Raw genomic sequence first — 15,663 nt, 5'->3', positions numbered from 1 at the left:
AAAAATATTTTAATTTTCTTTTTAGGCCAATCTTCACCCCACCCTTCACCTACAAGCCATTTTAGAAAAATCTCAAATTTTAAGGGCACATTGTAAAACCAACCCTTAACCAAAGGGTAGTTTTGTCATAATAATTTTTTTTTTTCCCGATTTCAAAAATTCCCACTTCTTTTTATTTTATTTTATTAAACCCATTAAAAAAATATTAATTTAAAAATATCCCCTCTTCCCTATACTAGTAACTATACACCCTAAAACAGCTGATAAAGCAAGACAAACACTCACCATTAAAGAGAGAGAAAATAAAAAGCTACACTCCTCTCTTTTCCCTGCTACAGAACAGCAACAATCAATCCAACAAAAAAAAAAAAAAAAAATCCCCAATTTGTCAAAATTAGGGTTTTAATTCAAAGCTTTAAATACCCTCTTCAGCTCAAATTTAGTACTTTTTCTTCAAATTAATCAATGCAGAGTTTCTGGGTAATCTTTAGTTTGTTCTATCAAGTCAATCTGATTCTGGGTTACTAATAAAGAAGATGCTGGCTAATCAGAAGAAGAAGAAGAAATTTCTGCTTTGGGTTATAAGTTCAGAGATCTTGATTAACCATCTTCAATTATTTGGTTATCGTTGAGTTATTTCAGATATTTCCCACTTTTTTTTCATTTTTATCGTATAACCTATGGTTTCAATTTATATAAATATTAGTATTATTTTCGTCGCTTTTTGAAGAGAGTTAAGGAAGAAGAAAAATGGGTTTCATGGTTCTGGAGTTGCGGATTTTCGTCGCTTTTTAGATCGTTGTTTTTTTTTTTATTATTACAAAATTATAATTAGTAAGGTACTGTTTTTGGTTGCTTGGAGTATTATTAGGAAAATTTCAAGAGCTCTGATCTCGAAAGTTTGGGAACAAAGAAAACATTCCTTGTGTTTTTCGCTGCTTCATCTTATGTTAGCAGATAATTTCATACGTTGTTATTATCCCCATTAAAAAAAAAAAACAGTTCATCTACTACTAGTAGCAGTATTTATCTATCTATCTATCTATCTATTCTTCTAGATTGCAATCCATTGAGACTGTATCATTTCGTGTCGAAAACATTTTGTAAGAAAATGGCAATGTCCTGCAAGGATGGTAAGGGAGTGATGGATAATGGGAAGTATGTGAGGTATACACCTGAGCAGGTTGAAGCCCTTGAAAGGCTTTATCATGAATGTCCTAAACCCAGTTCTCTTCGCCGTCAACAGCTCATTCGTGAGTGCCCTATTCTCTCTAATATTGAGCCTAAGCAGATCAAAGTCTGGTTTCAGAACAGAAGGTATATTATTCATCTTCTCATTTGCGAGATTTTCATTTTATTTTTAACTAATTTAAGGTTGTCATTTTAGCTTGTGAACATAGTAATTCATACTAATTGTAAATATATTGTTGCAAATTCTTGTATCAGACGGTCTGACACGCGATTAAATTAGTTAGTATGAAGTATAATAATAATAATAATAATAATAATAATAATAATAATAATAATAATAATAATAATAATAATAATAATAATAATAATAATAATAATAATAATAAGGATAGTATGCTCATGTTATGTTTTATAGTGTTTGACAGTTTGAGTCAAATTGTGATTATTTTTCTGTTTTTTACAAGATTTTGTTTTTTGGGTTTTAATTATTGTGTGTTTTAAATGTGGAACAGATGTAGGGAGAAACAGAGAAAAGAGGCATCACGGTTACAAGCTGTGAATAGGAAGTTGACTGCTATGAATAAGCTTCTTATGGAGGAAAATGATAGGTTGCAAAAACAAGTTTCACAGCTTGTGTATGAAAATGGCTATTTTCGCCAGCAAACTAATAAAGTAAGCTAAAAGTCTTTACCTTTTGATATACTTTGTTCACTAATATTGTTCTTAAGAGCATAATCCAAAACTACATTTATATTCACGATAAAATCACGTGTCAATTAGTGTAATACTGTAATTAATGTTTCGGCCTGTAGCTTAATCCAATTAGCTCGTGTATGATTAATGTAATATCTAATGTGTTTTAAATTTTGTTTACTAATCTTGTTCTTAAGAGCATAATCCAAAGCTACATTCATGTGGGTATTAATATTCCCGGAAATTTCATTATTTCTCGACAAATTCACGTGTCGATTGGTGTAATTAATGTTTCGGCCCGTATCTCAATCCAATTAGTCCGCGAATGATTAATGTAATAAACTAACAGGTTTTAATTTTGTTGATAATGTGGTAATCAGTCTGGGATTGCTAGTAAAGACACAAGCTGTGAATCAGTGGTGACGAGTGGTCAACACCATTTGACGCCACAGAATCCTCCAAGAGATGCTAGTCCTGCAGGGTAAGTGGGGGAATAATTTGATTGTTGTGTCATTTTCTGGTTAAACAAAAAAACATCGTTTATTGTGAAACTTTCTTTGTTGGGTGTGTGGTTAATGGAGTTTCTGCTTTTGTTTTTCAGACTTTTGTCCATTGCAGAAGAAACTTTAGCAGAGTTTCTTTCAAAGGCCACTGGAACTGCTGTAGAGTGGGTCCAAATGCCTGGAATGAAGGTACCTTTTTATTTTTAATTAATTTCTTAATTATAAATTAATTATCATTACTTGTTCATTAATCAATCTAGATAATAAGATTAGTGATGTAGTTAAAAGAACATGTTTTATTTAATTAAAAAGTTGTTAGGGGTTATGTTTTAGTATTGAAAATTGTTGTGGAAACTTGGGTTTTAAGCAGATTTTTTTGATTTTATAGTGTAGAGTGTTTGGCTTGCTAATTTGTTGTTAATTATTTTAGCCTGGTCCGGATTCCATTGGAATCGTTGCTATTTCTCATGGTTGCACTGGTGTAGCTGCACGAGCCTGTGGCCTTGTGGGTCTTGAACCTACAAGAGTAAGTTCCATTTACTTTTTAAGAGTGAATTGATAGGTATTTTGTTTGATGTTCTTTTGAAGTTGAATTGAGCATTTACGCTGCTGCACATCTTACAGGTTGCAGAAATCCTCAAGGATAGGCCTTCGTGGTTTCGCGATTGCCGAGCTGTGGATGTGCTTAACGTGTTGCCTACTGCCAATGGTGGAACCGTTGAGCTGCTATACATGCAGGTTAGTGATCTCTTTTACTGTGTTTAAGTTTTTGTTTGGCTAATTTTGTCTACTTGTTTAGTTTGGTGTTTCTCACAATATGTTGTGCTTTCAGCTCTATGCTCCGACAACTTTGACACCTGCTCGAGATTTCTGGTTGCTTCGCTATACCTCTGTCATGGAGGATGGCAGTTTGGTGGTATGTATGCCTATTATTATGTTTGTTCTGTATGTAATTTATCTTGGGACTTGGAGTGCTCCATGATTTTTTTGCTTCACGGCTAAGCCCTGTACTTATTGCCGTAATGTTTTACCATATACAGGTCTGTGAAAGATCACTTAACAATACTCAGAATGGTCCGAGCATGCCAACTGTGCAGAACTTTGTTAGAGCAGAAATGCTCCCTAGTGGGTATCTTATAAGGCCTTGTGAAGGGGGTGGCTCCATAATACACATTGTTGACCATATGGATCTTGAGGTGATACATATTCTGTTGAATCTATAACTGCTTAATTATGATTCAAATTGACGAAGTTGGTAACAAATAGTTCTGAATTGTCTTACTGTGAAACAGCCATGGAGTGTACCTGAAGTGTTGCGCCCCTTGTATGAGTCATCAACAGTTATAGCCCAGAAAACCACTATGGCGGTAAGAATTTTCTTTTAAGCCTCATATTATGGATCATGAATTACTTCCATTAGGAGTTATTAAGCGTTGTATGATTGAAACTAATCCTCGGCATTTAGTGCATGTTCTTAATTCTTCTGATATTGTGCTGTTGGGATGCAGGCACTGCGTCAACTGAGGCAGATTGCTCAGGAAGTTTCCCAGCCTAATGTCTCTAATTGGGGCAGGCGACCTGCAGCTTTGCGAGCACTTAGCCAGAGGCTGAGCAGGTGGGTATACACTTAAGATTTATCAAAGATGTTGATTCTCCTTTAATTTCTTTGCTATCGGAATATGATGATTTCCAATGTATCAGGGGTTTTAACGAGGCACTGAATGGGTTTACTGATGAAGGATGGTCAATGATTGGAAATGACGGCATAGATGATGTCACTGTTCTTGTTAACTCATCACCTGATAAATTGATGGCGTTGAACCTTACATTTGCTAATGGATTTCCAGCCGTGAGCAATACGGTTTTATGTGCCAAAGCTTCAATGCTTCTACAGGTTTGCATTAAATCTTTTGCACAAAAATTTCCGTTTTTGAAGGCCATGTCAAATAATAAGTTCTTCATCAATGGACTTTAAGTTTTTGCATTCACTTAATACCTGTGCTTCGCTGTTTAAGATGCCATTGTGGTAGGAAATCATTTTGTCTATTACTCTAGTTATCCTTTCTTTTGGTTTTTATTTGAATTTCTAGACATCTGTACAGTTCCAAAGCGTTTAGAGGGCACATATTTTTAAAGGTTCTGTCTCCATCGTGGAAAATTTATTCTGTCGGGATTGCATTGTTGATTTACCCTTGCCCCCTTGAACTTCAAGTAGTAAAGGTTTACAGGATTGATCCTTAACGTTTGAATAAACTGACAAGTGATACATTGTGGCCGAGGCTCTTGCAATTCTTCGAGGGCTTGATTCTGTTTTGTTTTTATTTTGTTTATCTTATTTGAAATCACTGTGATAAAGAGCACAATAAGTTTATAATACCGGATAGCGAAGTCCTTGAGATTGTGATAGTCTTGTGGTTACGGGGATGACAGTTGAATTTTGTATCTTTCTAGATATTTGGTTTCCTTGTGTACGGTAGAGTAAGCATTTATATTTGCTTTATAGTTTAAAGTGGGGATGGGTCAATGTGAAACCCACTGGCTATCGATCTGTCTATGATATTTTGGCGTCCTCATGCTTGGTAATATCATCATAGTGCTAGGCTTTATCCACTTTAATGGATGTCTTCTACTATGATTACAATGTCACTTGAGTTGAAATCTGTTTGACACTTTGGCGTATGGATGCACCCATTTTAATGGAAGGTTCTCCCTTTATGTTTGTCCCAGTGTTGCTAGAACGTGGGTTGTTCCTGTGTATGCCAGTACAGAAGCAGGGAATGCTTATCCTCATGAAGTGCGGAATACAGAACATTTAGTTTTAAAAAGTTTCAATAAGACAATAACCACTTTTGTATTTGAAGCCGTGGAGTATAAGCTACTAATACTTCTCAAATCCTTGTCAAATTAGTATGTGATTTAACTCATAACATTTGGCAGTTTTTTATTCACAATTAGTTCAATGGTGATCGACAATAGAAGTTAATGGATTCCAATTCCAGATTCACTCATTGATGAGTTTTACCGACTCTAATGAGCCTGACTGTAGGAGGGAGTCGTGCTTGATATGATAAAGCTTGCAATTAAAGAATTGCTGTCTTCAAATTTATATCCACTCCTTTGAGTTCGCTTGTGCTGCTTATGCATTATAGCCCTTTGTTGTATTGATTCTTGTAGTAGGTTTCGTAGAGCATCATTAACCAGGACTAATTATTTCTTCATTCCTACTTCATGTGACCCAAGAACCATCTTTTTATGACCTAAATGTTGGTTCATGAGAGAGGGACAAGAGAAAGAGAGACTAGGAAGGGTATGATTAGAGGACAGTTATTATCCCGTGAACCAAATTTTTTAACATTTTGTTTGGGTCATAGGAGGGAGTAGATTGATCAAGGACTTTTTATCGGTCTTTGATGGCCTTTGTTTTTGTGTGCTTGTAAGGAAGATCAAAATATGATTGTTCTTTTCTTTCTCGATTTGATATCTAATTCTGTGCGTAATTCTTATTTTTTCAGAATGTTCCGCCAGCAGTACTTCTTAGGTTCCTTAGGGAGCATAGATCAGAATGGGCTGACAACAACATTGATGCTTACTTGGCAGCAGCTGCCAAAATTAGTCCCTGTAGCTTGCCTGGATCACGAATTGGGGGCTTTGGTAATCAAGTTATACTTCCATTGGCACACACCATTGAACATGAAGAGGTAAGCGTTTCATTGTATGTCAAAGATTGTATTAGCGAAGTACTTGATCCTTGTCACTTGCTGTGTCTAACATGATTAATAATTAATTATTTCATTTTTCATGTGCTTAGCTATTGGAGGTCATTAAGCTTGAAGGTGTTGTCAGTTGTCCTGAAGATGCTATGATGCCAAGAGACATGTTCCTATTGCAAGTAAGTGCTGGGCTGCTACTGATCTCAAACTTGTAAGATGAAATATTTGAAGACCATATTGCTTATTTGGGTCCCATAAATCTGCAACCGAGAGGTGGTGTATACAGTATACATCGTTGAGACCTGCAAATTATTGTTCAAATTTACTATTTATGTCCATTTCTCATATAACATGTTTGGCTCGATGTTTATTCCCCCACATGATGGATCAGTTCATGAATTCTGTCTTATCTCTTTTCTGCTTATTGTTTGTCAAAATAAAGTTTAAGTTGCATGTGCATAAGATCACCATGACAAATTTTTGTTAGCTAACTGGTTAAGTTTAAACAAAAACAAATCAATTATCTTGATGTGATTTACTAGTTGGAACAACCATAAAATGATAGTAGTTGCAAGAAACAGAAGCAGTAAGATATTTGTTTCCCTAAACTTGCAATTGCAATTGCACTTGATGACAATTAATTTCCGTCAGACTTTGGTGTGGAATTTGAGCTAGTAAATTGAGATTTAATTATTAAGATTTTTCAATGCATGGAGTGAGTCAATCCTTCTTTATTTAAACCCTATAATTAGCTAGTGTCTCAATGTCTGCTCTAAGTGACATTAAGTTTGGTCAGAGGAAAAACAGAGCACTGCATATAAAAATTCTGAGCAACATAGTTGAAATTAAGTTATTTGGGGCATGTAAAATGCTGTTTTATCTCTCTCTCAAATCATCTAGATTTTCTAAATACATGCTGCCTACCTGTATCTCAATGCTTAATTGCTAACAAGATCATGCTGTAATAATACGTACCTGAATACCCCTTTCTTAAGATGTTACTTTTTTAAGTCCCATACATCGTTTCTCATTCTACTACTCTTAAAATTCCTTGTCACCTTTTTTGCTGACATGATTTTATTCTTGGCAGCTATGCAGTGGAATGGATGAGAATGCCGTTGGCACATGTGCTGAACTCATATTTGCTCCTATTGACGCTTCTTTTGCTGATGATGCTCCTCTCCTGCCATCTGGTTTTCGCATCATTCCTCTTGATTCTGTGAAGGTTGTTGCATTTTGGAAACTGTTATTTTTATTCCTTGTAAAGTTCACTGCTTTCTTGGTGGAGGATAGCTCATATTTTTGCAACTTGTTTTGCACTGTTAAATCAGGAAACCTCGAGTCCAAACCGTACTCTGGATCTTGCTTCTGCTCTGGAGGTTGGTTCATCCGCAAACAGGTCTTCTGATCTTTCTGCTTCTGGTAATAGCTTGAGATCAGTGATGACTATTGCATTTCAATTCGCTTTTGAGAGCCATCTGCAAGACAATGTGGCATCTATGGCTCGACAGTATGTTCGCAGCATTATTTCATCAGTTCAGAGGGTGGCATTGGCTCTGTCTCCTCATTTGGGTTCTCAAGCTGGACTTCGATCACCATTGGGAAATCCTGAAGCGCACACTCTAGCTCGATGGATTTGCCAGAGTTATAGGTTTGTCCCCTGACTTCTGTTGTTATACTTAGAATCAACTCTCTGCTCTTGTTGTTTGCCCGTATATTCTTTTGTGTTGGTTAGAGTAACTTAAAAAAAAACTTGCTGCTAATATAACTTGTTGTATAAAGTATGCACTTCTTAGACCCATGACAAGAATGCCTGTCCCTACCCTAATGTGTGAGGCCTTCAGAAACAACTATAATCTTATAATATCCAGGTAATTAATTTGTTCCAGATTCCAGAATAGCTGTTAAATGAAAGTTGAGACAGAAATCATTCTTTGCTAGTGAAAAGGTTTAGTGAAACACATGTTCATAGCGTCCCATAATTATAAAATTCTGCGATGTATCAGCAAAAGTGCTCGTTTAACATCACTTTAGGTTAAGTTTTCTATAGCTTCAATGATAAACCCCATCAGAACCTCTCCAACAAGCCTGAAAGATATCTTTTAAGAGCTTAAGATGTCAATTTTGCAAAGTCCCTTCTTTGCCAAAATGTTCTGATCACTCTGATTGTTTGATATTTTTTTTTTGTTTTCCATACTTGGTTTGACTTGACTTCTCTTGTTCAAGGAAAAGTTCAGAAAGTCAGAAAATTGAACAACTAGTTTAAGGAAAAAAAAACCATTTATAGTTGATTCTTTTTATTGCATTTTTATTTTTCAAAGAATCAGAGTTATGCAGGTTTGAAAACATATATTGCTTGCTGTTATTATTCCGATTGAATTGGGCAGGTAATGATTAATCTCATTTGAATCTAGGGAATGGGAAAAATGATGGTTGATAAAAATCATTTTAAGGAAGAATGGTAGATGACGTGGATTTTGAAAATAAGGAGTAAAATGTATGTGGTGTCTTTATTATCTGGGAAAAAAATGATTTCCCCAAAAAAGTAATCGTGGATTGTAGAGACTATCATGAGTAGTCATAATAAAGTTCAGAGATTTGAATGAGTAGAAAAAACGCTTCCGTATCCCAATTTTAAGATTTTGGCACTTATAGCAAGCAACTTCAGTTAGCTAAGTGATACTTCATTGTGAGTTATTTAGATTTTCACTTAGCTGAATATTTTAGATAAGCGTATGTTAAGCAGTAAGGTGTTGAAAATTTAGTAAGCTATTTTATGTTTACAGTGTTGAGCTTTTTCCTCAAGCTTTAGCTAGGTGAAATTTTTATTTATGATCACATCTTTTTCCCGTATCTAGCAGTTTTTACAAAACATGTAATTTTATGTCCTATATTTGATTGAAATTGGATGTGTTAGTTTATCTAATTGTTGCTTTAAAGTGCATATTTTTACACTGATTTAAATAGTGATGTATGGGAATATACACATGTGAGAATACAGTAAATGCATAAATTCATCTAGATCTGCCTGTAGAATTTCATAGAAGACTGAAAGTTGGTCAAGGTCAAATTCAAATTTTCTGTTGAGCTTATTGGATTTGTCTCTTTCTTGACAGATGCTTCTTGGGGGTGGAGCTACTCAAGTCACCTGGTGAAGGTAACGATGTTGTCCTGAAGACTCTGTGGCATCATTCTGATGCCATTATGTGCTGCTCCTTGAAGGTGAGCCATTTGTGCTGCTTCTTGTTATTGAGCTGTCAAGCTCAGAAATTCAGACGATTTTCGTCGTGTTTTCCCTATTTGATTCATAATGTTTCAAGATCTTTTGCTGTTGCTGTTTAATCAGTGACTTTTTTTTATTAGGATAATTTGATATATTTTCCCAAATCTTTGAAGACTCGATACTATGCTAAATATTACAATGGATCTAAATTTGCAAATATATGTAGGTTAGACTTGCTATCTGCATTATTCAATATTTGACTGGGGACTATTCTTTTGCAGGCTTTGCCAGTTTTTACATTTGCCAATCAGGCAGGTCTTGACATGCTCGAAACAACCTTGGTTGCCCTGCAAGACATCACACTGGAGAAGATTTTGGATGACCAAGGACGAAAGACGCTCTGCTCAGAATTTCCTCAGATTCTTCAACAGGTTCAAACGATTGCTTTACCTACAAAACTTTTGGCTTTGAATTAAGATACAGAGTATATATCGAAGGAGAAAAAAAAAGTCTCTTTACATTTGACATAAGTTGTTACTGACTGCTGATGCTATCATGTCCATTGAATTTCTCTGCAGGGTTTTGCTTGCCTTCAAGGTGGTATATGTCTGTCGAGCATGGGTCGTCCAGTGTCCTATGAAAGAGCAGTGGCATGGAAGGTTCTGAATGAGGAAGAAAACGCTCACTGCATATGCTTCATGTTCATGAACTGGTCATTCGTCTAATAGCTGGCAGCCTTAGTTCTAGTAGCACTAGCACTCCCGAGTTAAATACTTAAACAAAACAGGGTTATTTATGTGATTGTGAAGTAGTAATATGTTTCTTTTGCTCTCCTGGTTCTTGCTATGGAGACCTTGGTAAACTGAATCTATCTATGGAAGTTGCGTTACGGCTAGGCAGGCAGAGACCTAAAACTGCTTTTCTGTTTAATTTGGTGTCTCACCTTCTATGTTTTCTGTGCTTTATTCTTGGATTAGCTTACTTGCTTAAGGTTCGCATGATCTAATTATCAATTAACCCAATGAATGGTTGGAACTTTGATTGAACAATTTACTAACATTATCCTGTTTAATGTGAAAGTTGAGAAAGAACACTAATGAATACTCTGACATTATGATCATTATCTTACCCCTTCATAATTCACGACATTTGTAGTTTCACTTAATCTTCATTTAACACTTCGAACATTTCATTACTAAATTTATAGTTTCACGACATTTGTATTGAACTCCTTTAATATCCCATCTTCATTACAAAATTTTAAGTGGGAGTGCACTTGAAAATCCAATTGTAAATTTGTAATATAGACCTATATATATTTAGGAAATGTGATAATTCTTCAAACATTTCAAAACAGTATATGTTAATATTATTAACCAATGAATGTTATGCTTAGTATTACAAATGAGAATAAGGAATTCGTACCTTGAGCTAATTAAAGCCTCTATCCTAATTCTAAGAAATTTTGTAAATCGATTTTCATTACCTGCCCTTATAGTTATCTAAAACAGCAAAAGTTAAAAAATTATTCAGTACTAATATGTAAAGTTTTTCCAAATCTCTATGTTGTCTCATAAAAAGTAGTAGTTGTTGCATAGGATACTATAAGAATTTTCATGTGAAGCTTCACGAAAATAAATTTATTGGTTTCCTTGGAAGAAAATAAAAGATTACCTACGAAGTGAATTTGCATGAAAAATATCATTATCATTCTGTCCTAAATAATAGGGCACATAAATTTTGAAGCAATTTAATTTTTTAAGTTTTTACCTATTATATGGATACTTAGATAGTAATCATATGTTATTATACTTCTTCCGTTTTTTTGTTACATCACCATATAAATTGCGAGCTTTTAGGCAATTTTTGGAGGTGAATGAGATTGAGAGAATAAAAAAATAAATACATTTGATAGAAGAGAGTTGATTAACTAAAAAGAAAAGTAATGCAACTAATTTGAAAATTTCGTTTTAGAAAAGTGATACAACTAAAAAGAAACGGAAGAAGTAAAAGTTTTTACGCCCTCTTATATCAAATTGTTTTAAGTTTTAAAATTACACTGGTACGAAGTGTAAGTAAATTGTCGATCAAGGACAATATGGAAAATTATTTTTTATTGTTCAATCGACCAATTATTTGGGAAAGTACTATATTTTTTGGGAATAAAATTGTGGTCTATTATTTAGACAGGGTGAAGATGATGGTACGACTGTTCTTAAATAATACCTTTGCTGAATCTTTTCTTTCCTCTTTAATTATATCTCAAATTTGAATACAGCCAAATTGACTAAGAATTCAAAACATAGTTAAAGCTGATTGTGTGAATTGAAAAGATTAAAACATAATTCATAAAATAGCTAGTTAAGTAAGCAAAAAAGATCTAAAAGATACAAACTTTTTATTAGTTTTTTCATAATACAAAATATTACAAGAAGACATCCAGTTTAGCCGAAAGGAAAGGCCTAAGATGGCATCTCCAATGGCTTAACAAACAAGATGGTAGCCTCATTACATAGACATATTACTATTATTAGTAGACGAATTAAACTAATAATGGTACTCATCAACTCATTTAGTATATGCTAATTATGAACCCACTCAAAAAACCCTAAAAGGGTGTAGGTGTAGAACAAAGTGGGATCATCATTAGCACAACTTATGTTAATCCAAGAAGATAAAGCCCCCTTAAAACCAAAAAAAGGAGGTGTTAAAAACAATGAATAATCTGATGTTGTCGACCATCAAAAACAACCCTAGAAGTTAAAAAGCTTAATGAAAAGTAAATTAAAGCAAAACAAATACATGCCAATTGATAAGTTAGTTGTCAATAGTAAGGTCATTCATCATGGAAGGCATGCAACTTGAGCTCCTAGTGATGCCACCCTTCTTTTGAGCACCTTTGAGGTCTCTAGGGCTCAGAGACTTGGCTCTAATCTTAGAGCTCTTCTTTAAAATCTCTCTCATAGCTTCGGCTTGGCATAGCACCGGATAAGCCCTACCGAGCTTATTGAACCTATGACAATGGCTCATGTGAGTTTCTAGGGCTTCCCTACACATCCCTCCATTTTTCTCCATTTCTTCCTTTACAGCCTCAGAGCACAACCCACATATCCACTTACCTTGAAAGTTGTCACGTACACGCTTTATGTACTCCGGTGTGTACTCCTCACTCATCCCACAACACTCACACTTTGCATCTTCTGCTTCTGAGATAGGTGGAAGAGCTTGTGATTCTTCTATCTCCCTATCCATCTCCTTGCTTAACTCGAAAGCAATGTCAGAGACCGTCCTCTTAAGGTTGTCATTAGCAAGCTTTGGTGGTCTCGAGAAGTTTCTTGTTGGCATGGGGAAGGATGAAAGAACCGCCTCTCCATGTGGTGGTGCCATGACTAATATGAGAAAGTTTAAGGTTTAACTCGTTTATATCGAGAGAATTATGTAATTGTGTTTAAGGTTGTAGTAGTTTGGAAGACGGACAAATTACTTGTTTCGCTTGAGGGTTTTTCCAGTGTTGATGAATAAGATAAGTGTAAATCGAATGCTTATTTATATGGTACAAGCTCTAGGGGACTTGAGATTTGAACGTAAGATCTTGTGGACCAAATAGTAGTAAGTGTCAAAGTCTAGATTTTTCTTGAAAAATTACGTGACTACAAAAGCATGCAGTTGAAGGTCTTTTTCATGCAACATATGTAAAGTTGAGTGTGCATTTTATTTCTGTGGAGATGCAAAAAGGATTGCATGCATCTTTTTTTTAGTAGGATTTATTGCATTGTTATGTGCCATGAATTCAGCTTTATGCATGGAAAAAAAGTTTATCTTTTATCTATTTATTACTTTTTTTTTTTTTAATATTAATTTATTTATTGTAAAAAAATCTAAAATTGTATATAGAAGTATAGAACTGAATTATAACTATATATATCTTTTTTTGTAAACACGAGATTCACGTATAGTAAGATAACAAAATTAGGGTGTTTAGAGGAAGAATATAACCTGAAGTGTTGAGCTACCTAAGAATGGAGCGAGAATGAAAAGTTGTCTCTTCATTAGAAGATAAGGTTGCTTTAATTTGTTGAATTTGGACAGTTTCGTCTAGTTAAATTAATTAGGTTACACTCGTACCAAAGTCTATAATAAGCATGCATGGATGAGAAGAAAGTTTTTATAACTAATTGGTCATACAAGAATTTTACTTATATTTTGCACTAAACTTTGCGCTCCATGTACATAAGTATACTTATACACATTTATTCTCTTCTTTTATTTTAATGGTACCCTATTCATTAAGTGGCATTGACTAATTTTTTATTTTTATTTTTATTTTTATTTTTTACTAAGGGCCTGTTCTGTTCAACTTAATTTCAGTTCAGTTCAGTTTAGCTTCAATCAGTTCAGTTCAGTTCAGTTTCTAATTTCCTTCTCTCATAAACAATTAATTTCACCTCTATTCAGTTCAGTTCAGTTCAGCTTAGCTTAGCTCCAATCAATTTAGTTCAGTTAAGTTCAGATCAGCTCAGCTCAGTAAATCAGAACAGACCCTAAAGTATAAATAGTTATGAATTTATCTACATCACGTTTTTAATAGATTGGTTACTATATATATTTTCATGAATAATCATGATATCAATTTTTGTATGCTATACAAATAGAATATCAAAAATATTGATGGAAGACGGTCAAAATTGTGTATTGACAAACATGTCGCTCAAATTGTTACATTAAAAAAAAAAAGAGTAATAATAAAACTTGCAAAAATTGTTGCATTTTAATTTCTAAAATTATAGTAAGTGCTGTTTGTGATTGGGTGATTAGGGTGACAAATGAAGAGAATGAAAAATGTACTTGTATTATTTAATAAAAATATGTGAAAATGATCCACCTCCTATGAAAGGTCTTAATAATTAGTCTGATACCTTAAATATAAAATTAAAGCTACTTAGGGCCTGTTCTGATTAATTGAATTGAACTGAACGGAACTGAACTGAACTTATTGGAGCTAAACTGAACTGAACTGAACTTATTGGAGCTTAACTGAACTGAATATTTTACGAGAGAAGGAAATTAAGAACTGAGCTGAACTAAACTGAACTTATTGGAGCTGAACTGAACTAAATATTTTATGAGAGAAGGAAATTAAGAACTGAACTGAATTGAACTGAACTGAATTGAATTAAACATATTGGAGCTGAACTGAAAATAAGCTGAAGAGAACAGGCCCTTAAGCTAGATATGACAGTGTATAAAACTATTTGTAGAATTGTGTAATTCTCCTAAGTCGGAGTATTTTCATTAATCGAATATATATAGAAGTGTTTACAAAACTTAATCCATGTATGAGAATACAATATTTCCTAATTATACAATGTATATCTTCACAGAATATATATGGAGACTATTTTGGGTTGTCGGCTGTCATGGTAGCACTTGGAATGAAACGCAGAAAGGTAAGGTATAGCTAGGCACAGGTCTAGGAAAGTTAGGGTTTGGAAATCAAGAGAGAGAAAAGAAAAACTTTAGGTGGCTCTGATACCATGTAGAATTGTGTAATAATTCTCCTTAGTTGGAGTATTCTCATTAATGAATATATATAGGAGTGTTTACAAAACCTAATCCATGAGAATAGTAACACAAAGTATATCTTTACAAAATATATTTGGAGAACATTAGCATATTCTCTATCACTATTATTGCTATCTAGGAACTCTAACCATTTGCTTAACCTTTTAGGATTTTAGTGGAGTTGGTCTCTGTACATAGGCCCCGTTCATTTCACCTTATTTTTGCTGAGCTGAAATTATTTTTACTGAACTGAAATTATTTTTGCTGAACTTAAATTAAATTATTTCTATTGAATTGAAATTAATTTTACTGAACTGAAATTATTTTTACTGATATTCTATTATATTTCTTTTAAGTTTACTGATTTTTGTTGAACTGAAATTATTTTTACTGAACTGAAATTATTTTTGATGAACTGAACTTATTTTTATTGAAGTGAAATATTTAACTGAATATTATTTTTTTAAGGTGAAGTGAACCGGGGTATAGTATCAAAAAGGATAACAAGAATGTAATGGGATTAAATATCATGATGAAAATGTAAAGAGCTGTAATTTGTTTGGGGGTATAAATTATAAATTATATAATATTTCAATATTATTATAGATAGATAATTTTTTTTTTAATTTTTTAAAAACAAACTAATTCATTAATAAAAAGTTATATGACATCTACAAATGAAATCTAAATTACCAAATATATAAAATTGAATCAAATTAGGGTTTTCTTCATTACAGCTACAATCGTTGAATAGGTCTTGCATTGTGGTACATCTCTTATA

The 15,663-nt window shown here is 33.8% G+C and overlaps 2 protein-coding genes across 2 annotated transcripts; one reads left to right on the top strand and one right to left on the bottom strand.

Annotated features, from left to right (window-relative positions):
- Positions 1-275: 275 nt before the first annotated feature.
- LOC145589674 (homeobox-leucine zipper protein ATHB-15-like) lies at positions 276-10,250 on the top strand. The gene is made up of 18 exons (XM_081646350.1): positions 276-1,317; positions 1,704-1,863; positions 2,265-2,365; positions 2,486-2,576; positions 2,818-2,913; positions 3,012-3,125; positions 3,220-3,303; positions 3,428-3,583; positions 3,680-3,754; positions 3,896-4,002; positions 4,089-4,281; positions 5,900-6,085; positions 6,196-6,276; positions 7,188-7,322; positions 7,429-7,748; positions 9,214-9,319; positions 9,602-9,751; positions 9,899-10,250. The coding sequence occupies exons 1-18, from the start codon at positions 1,112-1,114 to the stop codon at positions 10,043-10,045; spliced, it is 2,508 nt and encodes an 835-aa protein (XP_081502476.1). The 5' UTR covers positions 276-1,111; the 3' UTR covers positions 10,046-10,250.
- Positions 10,251-11,699: 1,449 nt separating this feature from the next.
- On the bottom strand, positions 11,700-12,835 carry LOC145587946 (uncharacterized). Its single transcript, XM_081644590.1, has one exon. It carries the CDS (start codon positions 12,705-12,707, stop codon positions 12,138-12,140), a length of 570 nt encoding a protein of 189 aa, XP_081500716.1. The 5' UTR covers positions 12,708-12,835; the 3' UTR covers positions 11,700-12,137.
- Positions 12,836-15,663: the final 2,828 nt, after the last annotated feature.

Source organism: Chenopodium album, chromosome 17 (genome assembly GCF_948465745.1).
Source record: "Chenopodium album chromosome 17, dcCheAlbu1.1, whole genome shotgun sequence".
In the NCBI taxonomy this organism is placed as follows: domain Eukaryota; kingdom Viridiplantae; phylum Streptophyta; class Magnoliopsida; order Caryophyllales; family Amaranthaceae; genus Chenopodium; species Chenopodium album.
This window is presented reverse-complemented; position numbering and strand designations above follow the sequence as displayed.

Bases quoted from the DNA above. Each gene is read 5' to 3' on its own strand.
- LOC145587946 (XM_081644590.1), bottom strand. From the start codon at position 12,707: ATGGCACCACCACATGGAGAGGCGGTTCTTTCATCCTTCCCCATGCCA.
- LOC145589674 (XM_081646350.1), top strand. From the start codon at position 1,112: ATGGCAATGTCCTGCAAGGATGGTAAGGGAGTGATGGATAATGGGAAG. The intron at 1,318-1,703 runs GTATATTATTCA...AATGTGGAACAG, and splicing joins GTCTGGTTTCAGAACAGAAG to ATGTAGGGAGAAACAGAGAA. The intron at 3,304-3,427 runs GTATGTATGCCT...TACCATATACAG, and splicing joins TGGAGGATGGCAGTTTGGTG to GTCTGTGAAAGATCACTTAA.